Below are 25,113 nucleotides of genomic sequence, written 5' to 3'. Positions count from 1 at the left end.
TTCTTGATGATTAGTGAACATTTTATTATTAGTTAGCAATTATTGAGCATTTTTTCCTACACCTGTTGGCCATTTGTGTGTCTTCTTTTTTATTTATTTATTTTTTGACAGAGACAGAGAGAGAGTCTGAGAGAAGGACAGATAGGGACAGAGAGGAAGGGAGAGAGATGAGAAGCATCAATTCTTCATTGAAGCTCCTTAGTTTTTCATTGATTGCTTTCTCATATGTGCCTTGATTGGGGGGCTTCAGCAAAGGGAGTGACACTTTGCTCAAGCCAGCAACCTTGGGCTTCAAGCCAGTGACCCTTGGGCTCAAGGCAGCAACCATGGGGTCATGTCTATGATCCTACGCTCAAGCCAGTGACCCCACACTCAAGCTGGTGAACCTGTGCTCAAGTTGGATGAGCCCGCACTCAAGTTGATGACCTCAGGGTTTCAAACCTGGCTCCTCTGTGTCTCAGTCTCTATCCACTGCACCACCGCCTGGTCAGGCTTGTATGTCTTCTTTCGAAAATATCTATTCAAATTTTAGCACATTTAAAAACCAGATTGTTTGCTTTTTTATTATTGAGTTGTATGTGTTTCTTATACTTTTATTTTATAATAATTTATATATATTACAGTATATATTGTTTGAAAACATTCTCTTCCATGCTATAGGTTACTTTTCACTCTGTTGGTTGCTTCCTTTTCTGTGCAGAAGATTATAGTTTGATGTAGCTTCACTTTGTTTACTTTTGCTTTTGTTATCCATGCTTTGGTATTATATCCATAAAGTCATTGCCAATGTCATGAAACCTTTCTACTGTGTTTTCTTCTAGGATATTTACAGTATTAGGTATTCCATTTTAAGCCTTTAATCCATTTTGAACTGATTTTTGTGTTTGGTTTAAGATAAGGGTCTAATTTGATTCTTTTGCATGTAGGTAATTTTACTGACACCATTTGTTGAAGAAACTGTCCTTTTCTCATTGTGTATTCCTATTGACCTGTTGTAGATGTAGGATTTATATCTGGGCTCTCTATTCTGAGACATTGGTCTTTATGCCTGTATTTATACCAGTACCAGTATTATGTATACCAGTATTTATACATACTGTTTTGATTACTATAACTTTGAGATATAGTTTGAAATCAGGAACTGTGATGTCTTCAGCTTTGATCTTCTTTCTCAAGATTCATATTTTATGCTATAGCTATAGAAATAGGTTTTTGTTATTGGAAATAAAGTACACAGATCAAGTCAAATTTGAGGCCCTGGCCAGTTGGCTCAGTAGTAGAGCATCAGCCCAGCATGTGGATGTCCCAGGTTTGATTCCTGGTCAGGGCACATAGGAAAAGCACCCTTCTGCTTCTCTACCCCTCCTCTCTCTCGCTTCTCTCTCTCTCTTCCCCTCCTGCAGCCAAGGTTCAATTAGAGCAAGTTGGCCCCAGGCACTGAGGATGGCTCCATGGCCTCCACCTCAGGTGCTAAAAAATGGCTTGGGTTGCAACAGAGCAAGGGCCTCAGATGGGTAGAACATTGCCCCCTAGTGAGCTTGCCAGGTAGATCTGGTCAGGCACATGCAGGAGTCTGTCTCTGCTTCCCCTCCTCTCACTGAATAAAAAAATGAAGACAAATTTAAAATACAGAGCTTAAAATTATTCTCTAAACTCAATTTGCAGTTTTCAGTTGTCGTTTCCTATATACCTTTAGTTCTTACTGGGGTGAAAGGTTTATAAGGGACTATTAACTACATTTATTATCAAAGTCCTTTCTCTTTTCCTGGTACCCTTTCCCTCTTCTCCTCCAAATCTTTTCTGCAGATCATGTGTTTCCTCACTACTAGCATGGTTCCATGATGGCATCACTGACTTTTTAACTCCTGAATTTCTCCTGGTTGAATGCCAACCTCATGGTCTCCTGGACCTTGGGCTTCTAGTGTTGCTTTTCCCTCCAGCATTTGTGTTCTTGACCTTGGCTCTTTGTAAGTGGGTCTTGATTCCCAGGATGAAACAGTCTATCTATGCTTACAACTTCCAGGTACTGACTTTCCTAGAAGATTATGCAAATAAGGTCCTGGCTATAGGCTCTAGCCAGAAAATTATATAGTCATTCAGTCACTTTCTTTTTTTTTTTTTTTTTTTTTAATTTTTTTTGAAGCTGGAAACGGGGAGGCTGTCAGACAGACTCCCGCATGCGCCCGACCGGGATCCACCTGGCATGCCCACCAGGGGGCGATGTTCTGCCCCTCTGGGGCGTCGCTCTGTTGCATCCAGAGCCATTCTAGCGCCTGAGGCAGAGGCCACAGAGCCATCCTCAGCGCCCATGCAAACTTTGCTCCAATGGAGCCTCGGCTACGGGAGGGGAAGAGAGAGACAGAGAGGAAGGAGAGGGGGAGGGGTGGAGAAGCAGATGGGTGCTTCTCCTGTGTGCCCTGGCCGGGAATCGAACCCAGGACTCCTGCACGCCAGGCCAACGCTCTACCGCTGAGCCAACTGGCATTCAATCTCTTTCAAACTAACAGCCTTGAGGGAACATATGCAAGCTGTGGGAACACAGAATTACCAACCACAAGTACTTTCCCCAGTCCTTCCTTGCTGAAGAGTTTTGACAGAATCCGCCTACCTATCCCACTGAAGGAAATTGTCTGTACTATATGAATATTCACATCCCAGCTACCAAACTGAAAACCTCTGGACCCTAACCAGGATTTGTAATAAGAGAAAGACCCGGTTGATGTCATTATTTCAGCTTGGGAGAAAAAAAAAAATAGACCAGTATATCTTGGAATTTTGCTAAATTAGGTGCTATGGGTACTTCTCCTTGTAGCAGAAATCAAGTCTATTCTTCCAGATTCAACATAAGCTCAATGGTGTTTTCAGTCTTTGGCCAGGGTTTTAAACAGTTCTTGTAATCTGGTTGCTTGTCTGGACCTCATACTTCTTATTTTGCCTTGTTCTCTGATATCTGCTTACCGGATCTTTTTTTACTCTTTGTATATGAAGGGAAATCAATTCTATTATATTGTATAATATTAACTTTTTTTTTTTTCATTTTTATGAAGTTGGAAACAGGGAGAGACAGTCAGACAGACTCCCGCATGCGCCCAACCGGGATCCACCCGGCACGCCCACCAGGGGCGAAGCTCTGCCCACCAGGGGGCGATGCTCTGCCCATCCTGGGCGTCGCCATGTTGCGACCAGAGCCACTCTAGCGCCTGAGGCAGAGGCCAAGGAGCCATCCCCAGCGCCCGGACCATCTTTGCTCCAATGGAGCCTTGGCTGAGGGAGGGGAAGAGAGAGACAGAGAGGAAAGCGCGGCGGAGGGGTGGAGAAGCAAATGGGCGCTTCTCCTGTGTGCCCTGGCCGGGAATCGAACCCGGGTCCTCCGCACGCTAGGCCGACGCTCTACCGCTGAGCCAACCGGCCAGGGCTTAACTTATTAATATATAAAAGTTTATTTGTTTAAAAAGTTTATAAAAGCATAAAATGTGATTATATGTGTTGAAATATTTGGCATGTTAATTTAGACATCAGAAATATACTACATTAAATAAATGAACTTAGGATAACATAAAATAGTCAATAAGATAAATAAACTTATAAGTGAACTAAAGCAAATAAGGCTATAGAGTATTTATATTCTTGAAATTATAGCAATGAAATAAGCCTCTTGGTTGTGCATTTAGAGTACAACCAAGTTAATCAGAGGGTTCAGCTAAAGCAAAACCATTCAGCTACCACTTTTCATTGTTTCAGATATGAGAGCTCTCTATTCCCTTATCCATGTGACATTTTAATGAATAAAAACCACATACAAATGGAGTAGGAAGTAATAATAAATAAATAGTAAATAGTAATTAGCCTTGTTAGTTCTACTTTGGAGGAGAAATTGTGAAATTTGAGGAAAGTTTTGGATAAAGTTGCAAGATAATGTAGGGCTTTAGTGATTTAAAGGATATACATACTAAGTTGAATCACTCAAAAATGTCTTGAGGATGATGGTTATCATCTCTCCTGCTAGCATAGTGTAGTAAATCCACATTGTCTCCCCTGTCGTGTCTTAGACATTCAACAGGAAAGGAAACTGTTGAAGGAATAGGGTAGGAAAGTCAGCTTATCACTTAAAATATCAAGGAACTTCAACTTTAAAATTATTCTCTAAACTCAACTTTTTTCTAAACTAAACTAACATTTGTTACTGTGTCCATAGGTCTCAGAAAGTTATACAAACTATTGGAAAGCCTTTAAAATAGTAGCTGCTTTTTAAAGCAACAAGCTTCAACAAATAACATCAGTGGCAGTTGGTAACAAAAAGAGCCTGGCCTTTAAAGGCAGTCCAAATTGGGTTCCCATTAGAGCTCTGTCACTTGCTGGTGGCATTACCTTCTCTGGACTGCTAGAAGTTTGGTGGGGATTCTATGCAGAAGCTGGAGCTGAGAGTGAAAGTTCATTGCTTGTGATATACTACAGAATTCTTTCAGCTACCTCCCAAAATTATCTGGTCAAGTAAGCCATCAGCAGACAGCTTGCAAAATTAAATGCATTCTGCTATCTCAGTTCTGATTGGAGAAAATAAATGTGGGAAAGAGAATAAACTCTTAGCTGAGAGCATAAGAGCAGTTTTTATATGTGTGAACTAGCAGAAACTAGCAGAATTTAAGATAGTTGGAAAATCTTAATGTACCAGACTCCAGAGAATTTGTTTGCCATGAATACCTTTAGTAGAAAGTCTTTCTGCTTGACATTTAAACATTTTTGTTCTTTACTCAAGTTATCTAAGAAATAAATAAGATAAATTACAAAGCACATACTAGCTTTAATGAAAGATAGTAGTTGTCTTCAAAGCACACAGATTTTTCTTAGCTTACACATTATAACAGAAAAGAACACAAGTAATTTTATAGTCCTTTATGAATAATACTCTTATAAAATAAGTTAAGCATTTAAATATATTTTTCTTATTTACAGTTCACCAGGACATGATTATAGCTTATCAAGTTTATCCAAAATAAAAGATAACATATATATCAACATTTTTGATGAAATGTTTATTGAAGAACATGAGGTAAAGTACAATAATTAAAATGTTGAAATAATTCTAAGGTCAGACTGAATGAAGTCTAGTAACATATTTGTAAATTTGCTTTTAGATGCAATATCTATTTCTAACATTTTCTCAAAAGGATTTGGGGCAGCTTGAAATAAAATCAGACATTTGACAAGTCAGTTCAAAAATAGTAGAGATCATAAATTATATATAGGAGGAAGATGGGTAAATATGCCAAGAATTTGGGAGAAGTAGGTTTCTGCAAATAAACATTACATTAAAACGTGAGCTTCCTGGTAGCCAAGATAGAAAGATAAGCAAAAATGGCTTATACATTTATTCCTGTCTGATCAAAGAAAATATACCACTTCTATAAAAAAGACCACATGGTTCCTAAAAGCCAGTTCTAGTCAACCAAAAATTTTAAATGACTAAATGTCTTCCTCATAGATATATGAAAGTTCCTAACATAGTGCCTACTGCCTTTGCAAGCTCTAAAATAAATGTTAGTTTCTTTCCAACTGAAGTGGGCACTAAAAGTATAAGGATGCATATCCATTATACCATCTCTCTTAGTGTTCTGCGTAAAGGCTTTAATATACATGTCTATCAAATTCTATGGCAACATTATTGAACACTATTCTATATGGAGGGATTGGGGATCAGGCTCAGAGAAGTTGAATTAGACCTTGAAGTATGATTCATGAATGAACTTTCTATGAGAACTACTGAGAAACATAATGGCAATGTTTCCCAATCCAAGAGATACAGACATAAACATATTAAAACAGTTTCTATCAACTCTTAATAAAACCTGAAGGAAAAATATTAAACAGTAATTTGATAATGGCTATTCTCCAAGGAGTTTAACTGAGTATAGTTTTCTGATGATCTAACTGATAAAGAGCACAGCTTAGTAAACCAAAAGAATGCCTTACAGACTTTCTTTCTCAAAAGTGAATTATTGCAATGATTGGTTTGACCAGGCAAGAAAAAGTTTAAAAAGTTTGTTACCACCAAACTAGTATTTCAAGAAATGTTAAATGGTTTTCTTTAAGTAGTAGAAGAAGAGGAGGAGGAAAAACAAAAACAGAGGAACACAGAAGAATAAAATGGCAATAAATATGTGCCTATCAATAATCACTTTAAATGCAAATTGCTTAAATGCTTCAATCAAAAGACATAGGGTAGCTAAATGGATAAAAAAAAGACCTATATATATATGCTGTCTACAAGAGACCCACCTCCTAATGAAAGATACACACAGATTAAGAGTAAATGGATGGAAAAAGATATTTCATACAAATGGAAGTGAATAAAACAACAGTACATATAGCTGACAAAATAGACTTTAAAAGAAAGGCTATGTAGCAAGAGACAAAGAAGGACACTACCTAATGATAAAGGGAGCAATCAAACAAAAGGCTATAACCCTTGTAAACATTTACTCACCAAATGTAGGAGCACTTAAATACATAAAACAAACCTTGATGGATATAAAGGGAGAGATAGACAGAAATACAGTAACAGTAGTGGATTTTAACACACCATTGTCATCAATGAATAGATCTTTCAGACAGAAAATCAACAAGAAAATGGCAGCCTTAAATGATACATTAAATCAGCTGGTTTTAATTGATATCTTCAGAGCATTTCAGAGAATATACATTCTTTCCAAGTACACATAGAACATTATTTAGGATAGACCACATTTTAGGTCACAAAACAAGTTTAAATGTATTTAAGAAGATTGTAATCATATCAAGCATCTGCTCTGATCATAATGATGTGAAACTAGAAATCAATCACAAGAAAAATATTGAAAAAGCACACAAAGACATAGAAGCTAAATAACACGTTACTAAACAAATGAATTGGTTAACAATGAGATCAAGGAACAAATAAAAAGATATAAAACAAATGAAATGAAAACACAACAACCCAAAATAAGACACAGCAAAATAGGTCCTAAGAGGAAAATTCATAGCATTACAGGCCTACCTCTAGAAGCAAGAAAAATCTCAAATAAACAATCCAACTTTACACTTAAAGTAACTTGAAAAAGAACAACAAACAAAGCCCAAAATGAGCAGGGGGAAGGAAATAATAAAGATCAAAGCAGAAATAAACAAAATAGAGCCTAAAAACAAATAATACAAAATATCAGTGAAACCAAGAACTGGTTCATAGAAAAGATAAACAAGATTGACAAACCTTTAACCAAACTCATCAAGTAAAATAGAGAGAGAGGACCCAAATAAATAAAATCAGAAATGAAAGAGAAGTAACATCTGACACCAAAGAAATACAAAAGATAATAAAGTATTATGAACAGCAACTACATGCCAACAAATTGGACAATCTGGATGGAACATATATATTCCTACAAACATACAGTCCTCCAAAACTGAATAAGGAAGAATCAGAAAATCTGAATAGACCAGCTGCAACTAATGAAATTGAAACAGTAATCAAAGAACTTCCAACAAACAAAAATAATGATAGTCCAGAGTGTTGGACTGGATGGTTTCACAGGTGAGTTTTAGCAAACATTCAAAGTAGATCTAACACCTATCCTTCTCAAAGTGTTCAAAAAAAAAATTCAAGAGGAGGGCTATGGCCAGGTAGCTCAACTGATTAGAGCATCATCCTGATATGCTAAGGTTGCGGATTTGATCCCCAGTCAAGGCATGTATGAGAATCAACCACTAAATGCATAAATAAGTGGTACAACAAATTGATGTTTCCCTCATTCTCTCTCTCTCTCTCTCCTCCCCTCTCTCTCTAAAATCAATAAATAAATAAAAAAGAAGAGGCAAGACTCCCAAGCTTATTTTATGAGGCCAGCATTATCCTAATTCCAAAACCTGATAAAGACACTACAAAAAAAGAAATTATAGGTCAATATCCCTGATTGAACATAGATGCTAAAATCTTCAAAAAAAAATTATTAGCAAACCATTACAGCAATACATTACAAAAGTCATACTCTATGATCAAGTGGGACTTATTCCAAGAATGCAAGATTGGTATAATATTTGCAAACCAACAAATGTGATATACCACCTAAACAAAATAAAGAATAAAATCACATGATCAGCCATGGCTGGTTGGCTTAGTGGATAGAGTGTGAGCCTGGCATATGGATGTCCCAGGTATGACTCCCAGTCAGGCCACACAGAAGCAACCATCGGTTTCTCTCCCCCCCTCTCTCCCACTTTTCTCTCTCTTCTCTTCTCACAGTCAGTGACTCAACTGGTTCTAGCATTGGCCCTGGGCGCTAATGATGGTTCAGTTGATCTGAATATGTCGGCCTCAGGCACTAAATATAGCTCTATTACTTCTAGCATTGGCCCCAGACAGGGGTTGCCAGGAGGATCCCAGTCGGGGCACATGCAGGAGTCTGTATCACTATATCCCTTCCTCTCACTTAAAAAAAAAATCACATGATCATATCAATAGATCCAGAAAAAGCATTCAATAAAATTGAGCACTCATTTATGATAAAAACTCTCAGCAAAATAGGAATAGAGGAAACATACCTCAATGTAATAAAGACCATATATGACAAACCCACAGCCAAAATCAAAATGGGCAAAAACTACAAGTGTTTCCCTTAAGATGGGGAACAAGACAGGAATGTCTGCTCTCACCACTCTTATTCAGCATGGTACTGGAAGTCCTTGCCACAGCAATCAGACAAGAAGAAGAAATAAAAGGCATCCAAATTGGAAAGGAAGAAGTAAAACTGTCATTATTTGCAGATAACATGATACTGTATATAGAGAACCCTAAAGATTCTACCAAAAACCTACTAGAACTGATACTTGAATTCAGTAAAGTAGCACGATACAAAATAAATATCCAGAAATCAGTTGCATTTATATACTCCAATAATGAACTATCAGGGAAACTAAGAAACAATCCCAGGCTCTGGCCGTATGGCTCAATGGATAAAGTGTTGTCCTAGCACACAGAGGTCACGGGTTCAATCCCTAGCCACAGCACCTATGAGAAGCAATAAATGAGTACACAACAAGATGGAACAACTAAGTGGAACAATGAGTTGATGATTCTCCCGTCCCCCCACCCCTCAAGTCAAGGGAAAAATTAAAAAGAAAAAAAAAAGGAATAAAATAATCCCCTTTACAATTGCATTTAAAAAATAAACTTCTTAGGAATAAATTTAACCAAGGATGTAAAAAACCACGTACTTGGAAAATTATAAGACATTGAACAAAGAAACTGAAGATGCAAATAAGTGGAAGCATATACTATATTCATGGATAGGAAGAATTAACATCATTAAAATGTTCATGTTACCCAAACCAAGCTATAGATTCAATGCAATTTCTATCAAGATACCAATGGCACATTTCACAGAACTAGAACAAATATTTCAAGAATTTATATGGAACCCCCCAAAAAAGAAACAAAACCCCACACACACAAATAGCCACAGCACTGAGTATATCTACTACAATAAAAGTGTTACATTAAAAATGTAAATAGTGGCCCTGGCTCGTTGGCTCAGTGATAGAGCATCAGCCCAGTGTATGGAAGTCCCAGGTTTGATTCCCAGCCAGGGCACATAAGTGAGGCACCCATCTGCTACTCCATTCTTCCCTCCTCTCCTTTCTCTCTATCTCTCTCTTCCCCTCCCCCAGCCAAGGTTCCATTGGAACAAAGTTAGCCCAGGTGCTGAGGATGGCACCATGGCCTCTGCCTCAAGCGCTAGAATGGGTACAGTTGCAATGGAGCAATGCCCCAGATGGGCAGAGTATCGCCCTCTAGTGGGCATCGCCCTCTAGTGGGATCCCATTTGGGCGCATGCATAAGTCTGTCTGTCTGTCTGCCTCCCTACTTCTCACTTCAGAAAAATACAAAAAAAATGTAAATAGTTATACATATGTCATAAACTCCACAACAGGTCATTATTTTGCTTTAGATAGTCAATTATCTTTGTGTGTGTGTGTGTGTGTGTGTGTGTGTGTGTGTGTGTGTGTGTGTGACAGAGAGAGAGAAGGACAGATAGGGACAGACAGACAGGAAGAATGAGAGATGAAAAGCATCAATTCTTTGTTGTAGCTCCTTAGTCTCTTTAGTTGTTCATTGATTGCTTTCTCATATGTGCCTAGACTGGGGAGCTACAGCAGAGTGAGTGACCCCTTGCTCAAGCCAGCGACCTTAGGCTTCAATCCAGTGACCTCTGGGCTCAAGCCAGCATCCATGGGGTCATGTCTATGATTCTATGCGCAAGCCAGTGAGCCCACACTCAAGCTAGTGAGCCCGCACTCAAGCTGGCGACCTCGGGGCTTCAAACCAGAGTCCTCAGCATCCTAGTCTGACATTCTATTCACTGTGCCACAGCCTGGTCAGGCAGTAGTTAATTATTTTTTAAAGAAATTTAACAGTGAGAAAAATATATTTTTTTCTATTTATTCTCTGGTTTCTTTCTTTCTTTCTTTCTTTCTTTCTTTCTTTCTTTCTTTCTTTCTTTCTTTTTTGTGTGACAGAGACAGAGAGAGGGACAGACAGACTGGAAGGGAGAGATATGAGAAGAATCAATTCTTCGTTGCAGCACCTTAGTTGTTCATTGATTGTTTTCTCATATGTGTCTTGACCAGGGGGCTACAGCAGACGAGTAACCCCTTGCTCAAGCCAGCGACTTTGGGCTCAAGCTGATGAGCCTTGCTCAAACCAGATGAGCCCACGCTCAAGCTGATGACCTCAAGGTTTTGAACCTGGATCCTCCGTGTCCCAGTCCGACGCTCTATCCACGGCACCACTGCCTAGTCAAGCTCTTTGGTTCCTTTTTAAAAGGAAGAGATGATTTTTTTTATATTCACCTATAAGTTTGTGAAATTATTTGTAACATGATATAAAGTAAATAATAAAAAAATTTTATTTTAACAGGCTCACTGTTTTAGGAGCTGCAGTGGTCATTCTTATATAAGAAAGAATTGGCTTGGGTCCATTGTCTTCCCTTTCTCTACACTTCTGCAACAATCTGAGGTGATAGAAAATGATTCTTTGCTCATTATTTTAAGTTTTTACTTCTGGCCAATAGAAACATTTATTGTGTCTGAATTTGATTCTGTGATTGACAGATTGTTAGGTCAGCTAGAGTGATCTTTTATTTGAGAGCTATTGAGATATTGGAGTGTTTGAAGGTTTTAGCTATCTCTAGAACAAAATACACCACAAATTTCTGAAAACTTGAATGTGTATATTGATAAAAACTGGGACAGGAGTCTTAGGTTTTAAAATGACATTTATATTTGCATATAATAGTTTAGAGGACCAGATTCACAAATGTTCTGATTAATGATGTTGTCTTGTAAGTATGGGTTCCAGGAGCTTCAGCTTCTTAACATTGTTTATCATTAATGGTAAAACTGATGGTTGGTACTTGTCTCTGTTATACTCCTGGAGTGCCGTGGACCAGCCGCGACGAGTTTATTCAGGTCTGGAGCGGGAACGGTATGGAATTGATGAAAATAGACGTAAAGAATTAAAGACTATAAAAGATGGGTTTCGAGAGGGTTTCACAGCTCCTGCTAGCAGTAAATTATTACTGCCTAGCAGCCCGCAAAACATGGCCGCTCCCAGAAACTGCATCCTTTATTTACTGGGCAAAGTGGAAATTAGCAAATCAATTACGTTTCCAAGGCAACTCAAGAAAACCACCAAGTGTAAAAACCCCCACCATATTCAAACATCCCAACCTTACACAAAGAAGTAACTTCCTTCCAGTCTTTCCGGGGAACAGGGGAGGTAGGATGAGCAAATACATTCCAGCACTACAGCTTAACAGCCTTTTGCAACTTAATCAGGCAGGTGAGGTGGGGGGTTGGGCAGACTGTCAGCTTACAGGCAGCTCTTAGCATCTCTGTCCCCCAGATATCCAAACTCTAAAAATCCTGTTGGCTTTTTTGGTCCCCAACACCAGAGGGCTATGCTGTTGGGTTATGTAACAAAATATGCCAATATGACCTGCAAAATATAAAAACTCCCGCCTAGACTCCATTTTGGGCTCTGTTACTTATAGAGCTATGCCAAGTATAGAAGATTCAGAAATGAGTCATCTATCTTGATGGAGTTCACTGTGTATAGAAGAAAAATCACATTTCATTACAACCTGATAATGTACTTAGATAGGGCGTGAGATAGGTACAATGATAGAGTAGGGAGTACCTTACTCTTCTTTATTTAGAGGGGGGGGGGGAAAGGGGTCGTTCAGAGGGGTTGGGGTGGATAAAGGGAATGAGGAAGAGAATGAAAGATCAAGGAAGTGTTTACAGAGGAGATAACTTTTGAATCAAGTCCTAAAGATGAGTTTGTCGAGCAAATGAGGGTATTTGACTCATTTATGTGTGTATTAGTTAATACTGCATTCTATCGTATTCCACAGAAAACCTAACAATGACTGATATAAGGGGTCTATTTATTTCACCTAAAAAGAAGTCCAGCCCTGGCTGGTTGGCCCAGCATGTGGAAGTCCCGGGTTTGATTCCCAGCCAGGGCACACAGGAGAAGCGCCATCTGCTTCTCCCCCCCTCCCCCCCTTCCTCTCTGTCTCTCTCTTCCGCTCCCACAGCCAAGGCTCCATTGGAACAAAGTTGGCCTGGGTGCTGAGGATGGCTCTATAGCCTCTACCTCAGGCGCTAGAATGGCTCCCATTGCAATGGAGCAACACCCCAGATGGGCAGTGCTTTGCCCCTTAAGTCGGCATGCCGGGTGGATCCCACTCGGGTGCATGCGGAGTCTGTCTCTCTGTCTCCCCGTTTCTCACTTTAGAAAAATACCCCCCCCCAAAGTCTAGGTGCCAGTGCTCAAGAATTTCTTCAAGAATACAAGCTACTTTTGTGTTTCTCTTCCACTGTACTATCATGTGGCTTTTATCCTCATAACTTCAAATTGTTCACTTCATATTCACATTGCAGACAGGAGTCAGGGTGAAGCACAAGGGGGCAGTGCCTATATTAGAAAAACAGACATTTCACCAGAAAATTTCAGCAGACTTCTTATTTTTTGTTGATGTGACTTGACCGTTACATGGCTGTCATGTTGCCACCTAAAACGTGGTAAGATATAAGAAGAGAATGGATATTAGGGAGGAGGGTAGGAATGTTTGCATAATATGCAATCACAGGATGTAAGGGAGTATGTTGCGAATATAAGTGCTGTAAATCAAGAGCAATAGAGATTTAAGTTGTTGGAAGGAACTGGGCTTCCTACATTTGTAAATCCCTGCAGATGTTTCTCAGTCTCAGGCCAGACTCCAGGATAGAGAGGTAGTTCAGAGTGTGAGCTTTAATGGTGGCCAAAACGGAGTTGTAATCCTGGCTCCACTACTCATCGCTTGTGTTGTGATCTTGCACAAATGACTTAAATTCTCCGAGTCTCAGTTTCCTTATCTACAAAATGGAGAGAAGAGCACTATCTACCCTTTAAATGATGTGATCTATGTATCAAGCACTTGGCACAGTGCCTGGCACATAGTAAATGCTCAATAACTATGAGCTATGAGTTTTAGTTATTATGATTGTAAACTAGCTCCTTGCTATAACACACACACACACACACACACACACACACACACACACACACACACACTTTCTCCACCTGTGGACCTAAGGGTTATCCTTCCTGCTGTTACAGTTTTTGTCTCTTTCTAAACCCAGTGAAAAATGTAACATTGGATTTTTAGCATTTAGATTTCTTTCTTTTTTTTATCACTCTGGTACATTAACTTCCTCATTTCATCCCATTCTTACTCTTGCCCTCTTTGCATAGTACACATTAGACAGGTTCACAGGTTAAGAGTGCCCGTGAACTGATCACTGTGAAAAAACTTGATCATCCTTGTGCAAGTACATAGTAGTAGAACCAGCATGTACCCAGGCAAGCCTGTTTCTTCCTGTTGAGACTGAGCTAGGCTACACTCTATTTGACTGATGTTTATTTTCATCGTGCAGAATTGATTATATTGATATATTCTTTCAGATTAATGGAACATTCCAAGTAAATATTCCACAAGTTTTGCTTGGATATACTTGGAGTAAGACTTATATGGCTCCCAAAGAAGATTATAATGGGCAGGATTTAAAACAATGTACCTTTTTAAATATTTTTGCTACCATTGAACCTCAAATATCATATGTCATCTGTAATCCAGAATTAGACAAGGTATGTTTTACATTGAATTATTTTTATATATACTATCAAAGAAGTGCAAAGTATTTTAAAAACCAATAACAATCATTTCAAAGCTGGCAAAAAATGATTCTTGATATTTTCCTGTGGGAACAGTATGGTACAACGTTAAAATATGTAAACTTGATTTTAGTTTTCAGATCAAACAGATGTTTTGGAGAGAGCACAGATTTTTAAAAACAATTGTAAGGCAGTATTTCCCAACCGAAGAATCACACCTACTGTTTTTAATGATGATGGGATACAGATCTTAGTAACAAGGTACATCAAGGCATTAAATCCTCCTCAACAACTCCTGGATATATTTCTTCATGATTCTAATGCAACACTTGTAAGTTATATTTTAGAAGCTTTATTAAGATATAATTTACATACCATATAATTAACCCATCTAAAGTGTACAATTCAATGATTTTTAGTTATTCTCACAAAATTGTGCAATCATCTCTATAGTAAGTTTTAAGAACATTTTCATCACTCTAAATTTACATTTTTAAACGTGTTTATTTTTTTTAATTTGTTTATTTTTTAATATTAATTTCAAGTATAAGTTTCTTACTAATATTGTTTTGCCTTCAGTTTCCTAAGAGAAAAACCCATCTATGTTACAGTGTGTCCTACTGAGCCCCAGACGGAAGATCTTTCTTCCCACTTGAACTAGAGTGTCACTGCACCGGTTCATGTGACCATACTGGCTTCATAACTTTTCTATCAAACTTTGAAAAATGACGTAAATTTTTCTTAGACTTCCAGAATACTAAAGTTTTGAACCTAAAGAGGTTGTGTCCTTCTAAGGATTGCTTCTTATTGTATGTGGGAATGAAGAAAACTGTGTTATGTTTTTCTATGTAAACTGCCAATATAATACTTCCTACGCCTTCCCTATGTGACTCTATGCCTATCTCTATGCCTATTTATTTACCAGCTGACAAAATAGACACATATTTAAATTTTAATTACTTATAAAATGAAGATTTATTCATTATAGATTTAAAAGAGGATATATGTCCTTTCACTTTGAGAAAGGAAAATATGAAAGCAGAGTTATATCTATCTACCCTTTAAGAAAAAAGTAAGGTTTGATTAAAGGGCATCTATGAAAAATCATATACCTTTCATTTGTTCAGGTTTGATTCAGTCACTTGGCTCTCCTTAGAATATTTATTTGTCCATTATGAAGCTCCCCTAACTGGACCCTTTCAACCAAAATCAAAATTTTTAATTTAGGTTGCCTTTTCATCCTGAGTCTCTTCCTTCCTGCTTCCTGACAACCAAAGTCCAAGGAGATAATAGTGCTCTTAGATTTATTTCAAAGATAATATTTGTATTTACACACACACACACACACACAAATCTTAGTTCCTTTGCTTGTTAAGGACTGTGAACTGTGACAACATAGGAGATCATAATAGCTCATAAATGCTGGCTATTGTAAATTAGTGAAGATGTTAGTGAACTTTCTGTGTTAACTCATTATTTATTTGTATCCCTTTCTCTTTTCCTACTTTAGCCTGAGTTCTTGCCACTAGTCCTAGGGGGGAAGAACTAACAGTATAATTTCTGTTGTTTGAGAAAGCAGCTATACTAATATCTTCCTCAGCAATAGTGCATAACAGCTTATATTAACAAAAGTAGTTCTGATTTTCAACCTAAAAGCAAATTAAATCAAACTTATGCTGTTCTTCAACATCTCTTTTTAAGTTTAACAACTGTATTTTAAAGTATATATGTAATGTATCATGTTTAAAATTTCAATAATTTATTACAGTGAAATGTAATGGTTAAGAGGCATGCTCTAGAGTCAGGTTGATTGGGGTTTATATTATGTTAGCTGTGTGACACTGGGCAAATTATCCTAGCACTCTAAGCTTGCTGCCTCTTCTGTAAAATAATAATAATAGTGGCATATACTTCATAGGACATACTAAATGTAATATTATGGCATATAAAGCATTGATGGGCATATAGTATGCTCTCAATAATGTTACTTAATACTATTCTAGGACCTCATTGCTCACTTTGTATCTTTGATTCCTGTTATGCCTGATACACTGGATGAAAATGATGGTTTTGATATATGGATGACATCAGAGGTAACAAATTACATTTTATAATTAAAATATATAATATTTCTTGCTTTTATTTTTTTTGAAAAAACCTGTTTTCAAAATATGTATTACATTGCCTTTGATAACTTAATAATTTTAAAGAATTTGTTTGAATAGCTTTGCATTGGCTGGTGGCTCAGTGGATAGAGGGTCAGCCCAGGATATGGATGTCCTAGGTTTGATTTCTGGTCAGTGCACACTGGAGAAACAACTATCAGCTTCTTCTCTCTCCCTCTCCCCCTTCTTTCCCTCTTCTCCTCCTGCAGCCAGTGGCTCAATTGGTTTGAGTGTGGGCCAGGTGCTGAGGGAAGCTCCTTTAGAGCGCATGAACTTCAGGCACTAAAAGTACAATAGGTTGGTATTCATCGGCCTTAATAAGGTTGCCAGATGGAACTTGGTCAGGGCGCATGTGGGAGTCTGCCTCACTATCCTCCTCTCACCTAAAAAAACAAAGTATATAAAAATATAATTAAATAAATAATTTTCAGTTCTATTAACAATCCACAGAAATAATTCTGAAAGACAAAAAATGTTAATGTTATAAGTGGTAGCTCACAATATTTTGATTAAATAGGAATTTTAGGAATATAATATTATGACCATCTCCAGAGAGAAATATGGCTTGTCACCATGTAGCTTGTCACACCCTTAAGTCTAGGGCAAATGTCACCACTTCCCAGGTATCCCAGTCTCTCCACATCTGAATGAAGAGTTTGTATTACAGTACTCTTTCTTAGCACATAGATTAAAGTTCTCTTTAGATTGGTTGCCAACTAAAATACAGGCACAATGAAATATTTGGGTCATATTTATACTAAAATATTTGTTTATTTGCAGTTTAAATTTAACTGAGCAATCTATTCTCCCCAAAATCTGGCAACCCAAATTCGAGCACTTCTTCCATTCCACTTTACATAATATTTAGTTGCTTATATATTGACCCAACACCCGTATTCTATACACATACATCTCAAGTTTAATCTCCTCGAATAGGAAGACTTGACTCTTTTATTTTTATATTTATCACTTGTACACTGCTTTAAATTTTGCAAGCATTCCATAAATATTTTTAATTGAAAAATATTAGTATGATGGGAGCCTGTAAGAGACACTTTCCATCTGGAACTAATAGTCCTAGGGCTTATCTAGAATGGAAGGCTAGATTTGAGCTGATTGGATTTAGGAGACACAGGGTTAACTTCATAGGTAGGTTACTCTGCCTTCTGATTAGTAAGAACAAGGGAGACACAAACACGTTGTTCTAGTGATTCGGTGATTCAAATCTGGTAGAACTCAAAGAGATGTCATGAACTCTGGACTTTTCTGAGACTCTTTGAACTAATCAGAATGTGTTCAGATGTATTATGATCCTTCAGAACATTGAAAGATAGTCTCTAACATAACTAAAAATAACCATTCAGGCAAATACTTCTGAGACACCACCCCCCCCCACTCCAAATACTACCCATAACCGAGAGGTTACTACAGGTATAAGATTCCTCTTGGCACGTGTCTGCCCATTGATATGAACTTTTTGGGGATGGGATGCCCATGAGTGTGTGACTAATTAGATTGTAACAAGACATAAGTTATTTTTCCTACCAAACATACAGTCTTTGGAATAAAGCCTTGCTTCAAATCCTACCTCAACTACTTCATAGCTCTGTGTGATCTAAGATAAGTTGTTTAGTTTCTTTGGAGCTTAATTTCCTCCTCTGTGTCATGTAAGAGTTTTAAAGGCTAACAGGTGCAAAGCCTCTGGAACTCAGTGTATTGGTTACCTACTCTCAACCATTCCTTCCTCTTATGAAATCCAGGTAGGGGAACCTAGTGGCCTGACATTGAAGACAACTTATATTCTGCCCTTTACTCTTCCGTTCACTTTTCTTCCCGAAGAGCCAAGTTACCATCTGCCCTAGCCTCCATCCCTCACCATCACATTCAGCCAGTGTGTACTGATGTGTCTGTATCAGTTGTTAAATGCTTTCATACTGATTGGTTAATAGTCACTTGTATGATCTCCTGGTTCCCTGCTCCCCAGTCTCCCTGGCCACCACAGCCCTTTCTCGGGTATTATAGTGGACTAGAAAGCACACATCCTAACTAAATGTTGCTGCTGCTACTCAACAACAACAGATACTTGCTGTAAAAACATTTGGTCCCATGTATGTTTTGATTTTTCAAGAGAGGTCATATCCAAAGTTTTATCATGGAATCTTCCAATTGTTTAAAAACATGCTGGGACCAAACAAAACATACCTATAAACTAGAACTAAATCCTAGACCACCAGTCCACCACTTCTGCTGTGTCTTATCTCCTACTATAACACAACTGCTTAATTAGGCACCTTACACAGGGTGGGCAAAAATGGGTTTACAGTTGTGAGTAGGCAGAGTTTATTCTTATATTATGGATTAGTGATTGTAATATTTATTTGTATTACAACTGTAAACCTACTTTTGCTTACCCCTGTATTTGATTATACCCAGCCCGGCTGTTCAGCTTTTTGGGTTGAAAAAGTTTCAGTCTTTTTTTCTGATTGGGTTCCAACTAAGATCTCTTTCTTTCTTTGAGTTGAAAGCACTGTATTGGTACAGAACAGAGGTAACACCACCATTGACCAAAAGATCCCTCCCTCCAAAAACACATGATTTCCTATCAAATGAGTTTTCTTAAAATACCAATCCATATGCTCTTATTTGCCCAGGACAGTTTAATATTTATCCTAAACAAAATGTCCCATTTTAGATGATAAATTGTTTGGTCTCTTTTTCAGTATCCACATTAAGTGTCCCATAGTAAAGGTAAGTCCTATGCTCTAAATTACTGTTTCCTCCTGATGCCCTGGTGCCATTTTATCAGGCAAATGATGCCAGAGCTTTTGGCTTTGCAGTCATCCAGTATTCATTGCACTTCTCAGCTTCCTCTCCACCACCTTCTTTTTTTTTCTTTTTATTTCTTTTTCTTTTTTTTTTTTTTTTTTTTTTTTTTTTTGTATTTTTCCAAAGTTAGAAGTGGAGAGGCAGTCAGACAGACTTCTGCATGCGCCCAACCGGGATCCACCCAGCATGCCCACCAGGGGGCGATGCTCTGCCCATGTGGGACTGTTGCTCCATTGCTCAGCAACTGAGCTATTTTAGTGCCTGCGGCAGAGGCCATGGAGCCATCCTCAGCTCCTGGGCCAACTTTGCTCCTATGGAGCCTTGGCTGCAGGATGGGAAGAGAGATAGAGAGAAAAAAGGGGGGGAGGGGTGGAGAAGCAGATAGGCACTTCTCCTGTATGCCCTGGCTAGGAATCAAACCTGGGACTTCCACACACTGGGCCGATGCTCTACCACTGAGCCAACCAGCCAGGACCTTCACCTCCTTTTTTACTGTTGCTTTTGTTTTACCTTAGCGCTGCATCAGTTTGGCTATTGGAAATAAGGAGGAGCATGCCATACTTCTCTGTAATTTCTTTTTGTATTTTGGAAAGAAAGCTTTGGTCCTCCTGGGAACCTCAATGTTAGAAGTAAGTGTTGGAGTTAATATTTAAATAGTGTAAACAAATATAATCAGCCATCAGCTACAAGTTTAAAATACTTCAATCCCAAATTTCCATCTTTTCACAAGCTAATTAAATAATTTTGGTGCAAGCAATTATTTAGTTGTGAGAGTAATGTTGGTTCACCAAAAGTTCTACAAAGTAAAGAATGACTTCCTTTTGTTTTTCTTCTCTGCAAAATAGTACTAATAACAGTACTACCTGAGGGGGTTACTAGAAATATTCAATTTCATAGTAAATATGTGGCACTGAGAAGAGCATTGGTTGATGGTAAATGCTCAGTAATGGTGGTGGCAGTGGTGGATGCAGTAATAGTTACAGTAGTAGCTGTGATTGTTAACCACTATTGCCACCATACTCTTTATGTTTCTAATGCTATATTTTAAAATCCATAAGAAATACTTCTCCCTGTTCTCCATTGCTCAGTTTTTACTTGTACAAGAGTGGGCCAGAAATTCATGTTAACCTATCTGAAATTTTTACAATTTATGTACTTGTGTATTCATACTTCCAGAAAGCTGTCTTCTTCCCGTTTCTATTTCAATCTGAATATTTTTATCAGTGTCAAAATTTCCAGTCTTGTTTCATATTATCTTTTCATGATCGCTTATTTCTCTATATTTCCTTGACATAGTTTATTATTTCCATCAGTCTTGTGAGCTAAAAGCCTAATGGTTCATTTCCCCATACGATCGCCTGCTATAGTTTTAAGAACCACTAGATGGCAGCAATGAACAATATTTCAATAAACGTTTGCTTTTAGACCTGTGGTTGAGGTGAAGCCTCTTTACTGTAAAGGAGATGAACGCAATGATAAAGAACAAGTGCTTTGGCATTAGGGAAACCAGGCTACAAAACACCGTGTTAAAAGTATGGGTTTGGGGGTCAGTCAGAGAGGGTTTTAAAACCTAGCAATGCATTTACTAACTGATCTCATCCTTTTTAACTTCTCTGAGCTCCAGCTATCTCCTCCTAAAACAGGAATAATGCCATTTACTGCTGCCCTAGACAAGCTTCTTAACCTTCGATTTTTCATCTGAAAAATTAGCATAATAATATCCCTACTGCACAGAATTTAGAGTGAATCAAAGCAAGAAAATTAGTGTGAATGCTGAATAGAGTACCTTTTGTACATAAATACTCAGTAAATGGTAAAAAATCATTATTATTGTTACCTGACATTTTTATTCCTTGCTAAGAAACATTTGCACTTCAAAAACTATGTGCAGAGAAAAATCATAATATGACTTTTATTCCTCAAAAGAGTTTTTAATCTTGTCCTCAAAATTAATTTAATGGCTTTTCAACCCCACTTGGCTTTTACAGAGCCTTATGTCACGTTCTATTCCCTAGCTCTGTGTGATGCTCACCCCAAGTCTCCCCAGTATATTCTACTCAAAGCAGGGCTAGTCCATTTACCACCCCAGTGTGAACTAGACACCACTTTAGGATTAGCTGTTGGGAAACTGTCAGCATGTACTGATTTTGTTAGAACAATGTATCTTCCTGTCATGAGGGAACCCCTGTGGGACTATACATGGCAGTAGGGCTTCCAAAGTTCTCTCACTTGAATCCTCATGCTAGCCTAGGCCTAAGGGTTTCTGGAGCCTCTGCCTCTTCCTTTTACAAAAAAATGTTAAAGAGCCTAGAAAATACTTTTAGAAATCAGAAATACCACATGCTTACATTGTAATTTTCACTTGAAAAAATGTGTTAAGTCAATTACCCGCCCGAAATGATTTTAACTTCTTTTCCTCATACAGGGGCATGTGGCTTATGTATTAACTCATGAAACTGATGAATATTTGCTTTGGAATCCTTTAACTGGACAATGTCATAAGCAGTTTGACCCATTTTGTCCTTTACAAAGTGTAGATTGTTTGTTTGATCATAGAAACGTAAGTATATTTATTGGGAGTCAGGGCAGAGATCTTAATTTAAGCCTTTGGGTAGTACGAACGTTCATGTATATCTTCATGCCTCCTGACCATCCAGAGTACAATCGATTCATTTTAAAAATGTATAAGGCAACATTAAAAAAAGGCAAATGTATGTTCTTGTTTTTATAAATTGGCCATCAAACAAATATGATTTTAAGTTAATAAAACTGTAACTGGAACTAATTTTATTTTTTTGAAAAAAAAACTCACTGGGGTGAGCTAGCATAAAAAAAATCTCACTACTCAAAGGTTTAAACTCTCTCCTCAAGAGTCAAATTAGTTATCATGGAGCCTGGCTATGCATTAGAATTATGTGAGGAACTTTGAAGAAAATAAAAAGTTCAATTAGAATCTCTCGGGTGTGAGACCAGGGAAATCTTTTATCCCTGAAACTCCACCCCCAAATGATTCTGTAGTGACTCTAAAGTTGAGAACCAGCGGACAGTCTAATGTTCATAAAGCCTGGGATGTCTTTGCCTCCCACCTCAGAGCCTCCCCTGGCTTCTGCCACTTCATCGGGTAGCAGGGCAGGATAATTTCGCTTCGTCCTAACCAGTTGTGATCTTGGGGCTCCCGTGGGCCTGTACTGATTTTATGGGTTTTTTTGTTTGTTTGTTTGTTTGTTTGTTTTTTGTATTTTTCTGAAGCTGGAAACGGGGAGAGACAGTCAGACAAGACTCCTGCATGCGCCCGACCGGGATCCACCCGACACGCCCACCAGGGGCGAGGCTCTGCCCACCAGGGGGCGATGCTCTGCCCCTCCGGGGCGTCCCTCTGCCGCGACCAGAGCCACTCTAGTGCCTGGGGCAGAGGCCAAGGAGCCATCCCTAGCGCCCGGGCCATCTTTGCTCCAATGGAGCCTCAGCTGCGGGAGGGGAAGAGAGAGACAGAGAGGAAGGAGAGGGGGAGGGGTGGAGAAGCAAATGGGCACTTCTCCTATGTGCCCTGGCCAGGAATCGAACCCGGGTCCCCCACACGCCAGGCCGACGCTCTACTGCTGAGCCAACCGGCCAGGGCCTGTACTGATTTTATGTTAATGTTTTAATAGGTCTGGTTTAATATTCAACAGAATAATACACCAATGGCTGTATATTTTGACTATTCGAAGGAAAGTTTCTGGAAACCATTGCTTCCAAAAAATTTTCAAGGGACACAAGCACAAAGTATACAGGTAAATCATACTTTTCCAGGTGTGTCAGTATGAAAGTTACCCTTGTTTCTTTACTAGTTGTGACAGCTCTTGTTACGTTATATAGCTGATTGCTTGTGGAATTGTTTGACAACATTAATAGAATATAGCTTCCTCTACCATCCAGCCCAAGTTTGGGCTAGTTCTGGAAGAAGATGCACAGGAAAAGTGGCAGACTCCCAGCCTGGGGCCTGGAGGCAGACCAAACACAGGCATGAAGTCGGGAACCAACTGAATCAACAGAGGGCCAGCCAGTGGGTCTGTGACCTCCTCAGTATTACTCTACTCAGTATCCCAAGTTCCATTTTAACAGCTATTTCTGGATTGAGGGCCATAGTATGGCAGGCTGTAGGCAATTGCAAAATTCAAACACTAAGAGCTCTGAGCCCAGGGGGAGGAGGGAGGGAGGAGATGAGATAAATAGAAAAGAGCAATAGAAAAACAAATAGGAGGCAATTCATAGAAGCAGAAACTCAAATGCTCAACCTCACTCATAATCAGGGAAATACTACAATGAAACACTATTTCACATGCATAAGATTGTCAAAAATATTCGGTGTGGTCATACCAAGTGTTTAGCAAAGAGGCAGAGAAACGGTGGGAGCATAAATTGCTATAAACACTTTGGAAAGCAATATAATATCTGTAACGTTGAAAATGCTCACCCTTTGATTTCTCCGATTCGGCTTCTAAGTATATACCCTTTCGGAGCTTGTGCAGGGAGACAAGTATGATAATGTTCATTACAGAGTAGCTTAAAATAGAAAAAAAATTGTGAATAATTCATCAACCAGAAAATCAATACATGAATTGTGTAGTATTCAGACTATGAAAACTTCTAAACAGCAGTAAAAAAAAAAATGTATGAACCAATTTACAATAGTTCTCAACCTGACTGTACATTCATTACATCAGAGTCTCTCAGGGTAGAATCCACACACCAGTAGTACATTAAGCTCCCCAGGTGATTCTGATGTGCAGCCAAGGTTGAGAATCACTGCCCTGGAGTCATGTATATCAACATGAATAAATAAAACAATCTAATAATGCTAAGCAAAGTAAAGATGTCAAAGGACACATACAACCTAAAAACATTTACATGAAGGTTGAAAACTGTATGTTGTTTATGTATATATATATAGATATGTAGGACAGTAGAAAAGCATTTATAAGAATAATAAATACAGAATTTAGGTTAAAGGTTAGCTTTGGGGAAGTAAAAAAAGGCATGGGATCAGAGAGAGGTAGATAAGAGTACTTCAAGGCTATCTGTACTGTTTTACCTCTTTTAAAAATATATAAATCAAATATGAAAGAATGCAAAGGTTAGACCTGGAGTCATGTATATCAACATGAATAAATAAAACAATCTAATAATGCTAAGCAAAGTAAAGATGTCAAAGGACACATACAACCTAAAAACATTTACATGAAGTTTGAAAACTGTATGTTGTTTATGTATATACATATAGATATGTAGGACAGTATAAAAGCATTTATAAGAATAATAAATACAGAATTTAGGTTAAAGGTTAGCTTTGGGGAAGTAAAAAAAGGCATGGGATCAGAGAGAGGTAGATAGAGTACTTCAAGTCTATCTGTACTGTTTTACCTCTTTTAAAAATATATAAATCAAATATGAAAGAATGCAAAGATTAGACCTAGCTATGTGGTAAGGTATGTTAGAAGGATGTTAGTGACATTATTCTTTATGCTTGTCTGTATATTTGAGGCAGTTTACACTATTAAAAAGAATGCACGGTGGTTTGGGAAAAAATATCAAACAATACCAAAGCATATAAAAGTGAAGAGTTTCTCTCCTTTTCACACTTTTTTCTACTCTCTAAGAAATAACCACTGCGCATCCTTTAAAACATTCTCCATGCAGCTGTAAGCATATAGTCATATGCTTTATATATGTGTGCGTATATATTATACACAACGCAAAATGCACGCTCATGCGCGCGCACACACCCACACCCACACACATATATCCTGTTTGTAATGTTATTTTAAAGAGCGGAAATGTGCTTATCTCCCTTGAACAAACCACATTTATAGCATCCACAGGCCATATCTT

The 25,113-nt window shown here is 38.2% G+C and overlaps 1 protein-coding gene across 1 annotated transcript in view; it reads left to right on the top strand.

Annotated features, from left to right (window-relative positions):
- The window catches only part of CC2D2B (coiled-coil and C2 domain containing 2B), a 140,470-nt gene that overhangs the window by 107,196 nt on the left and 8,161 nt on the right, over positions 1 to 25,113 (top strand). Inside the window, exons 23-30 of the mRNA XM_066354598.1 lie at positions 4,954 to 5,050; positions 10,949 to 11,047; positions 14,042 to 14,224; positions 14,385 to 14,582; positions 16,255 to 16,344; positions 19,758 to 19,871; positions 21,668 to 21,802; positions 22,893 to 23,015. Of these exons, the coding sequence (XP_066210695.1) occupies positions 4,954 to 5,050; positions 10,949 to 11,047; positions 14,042 to 14,224; positions 14,385 to 14,582; positions 16,255 to 16,344; positions 19,758 to 19,871; positions 21,668 to 21,802; positions 22,893 to 23,015 (1,039 nt within the window). The remainder of the gene's footprint in view (positions 1 to 4,953; positions 5,051 to 10,948; positions 11,048 to 14,041; positions 14,225 to 14,384; positions 14,583 to 16,254; positions 16,345 to 19,757; positions 19,872 to 21,667; positions 21,803 to 22,892; positions 23,016 to 25,113) is intronic.

The sequence above is a fragment of the Saccopteryx leptura genome, chromosome 13, assembly GCF_036850995.1.
Source record: "Saccopteryx leptura isolate mSacLep1 chromosome 13, mSacLep1_pri_phased_curated, whole genome shotgun sequence".
Classification (NCBI taxonomy): Eukaryota; Metazoa; Chordata; class Mammalia; order Chiroptera; family Emballonuridae; genus Saccopteryx; species Saccopteryx leptura.
This window is presented reverse-complemented; position numbering and strand designations above follow the sequence as displayed.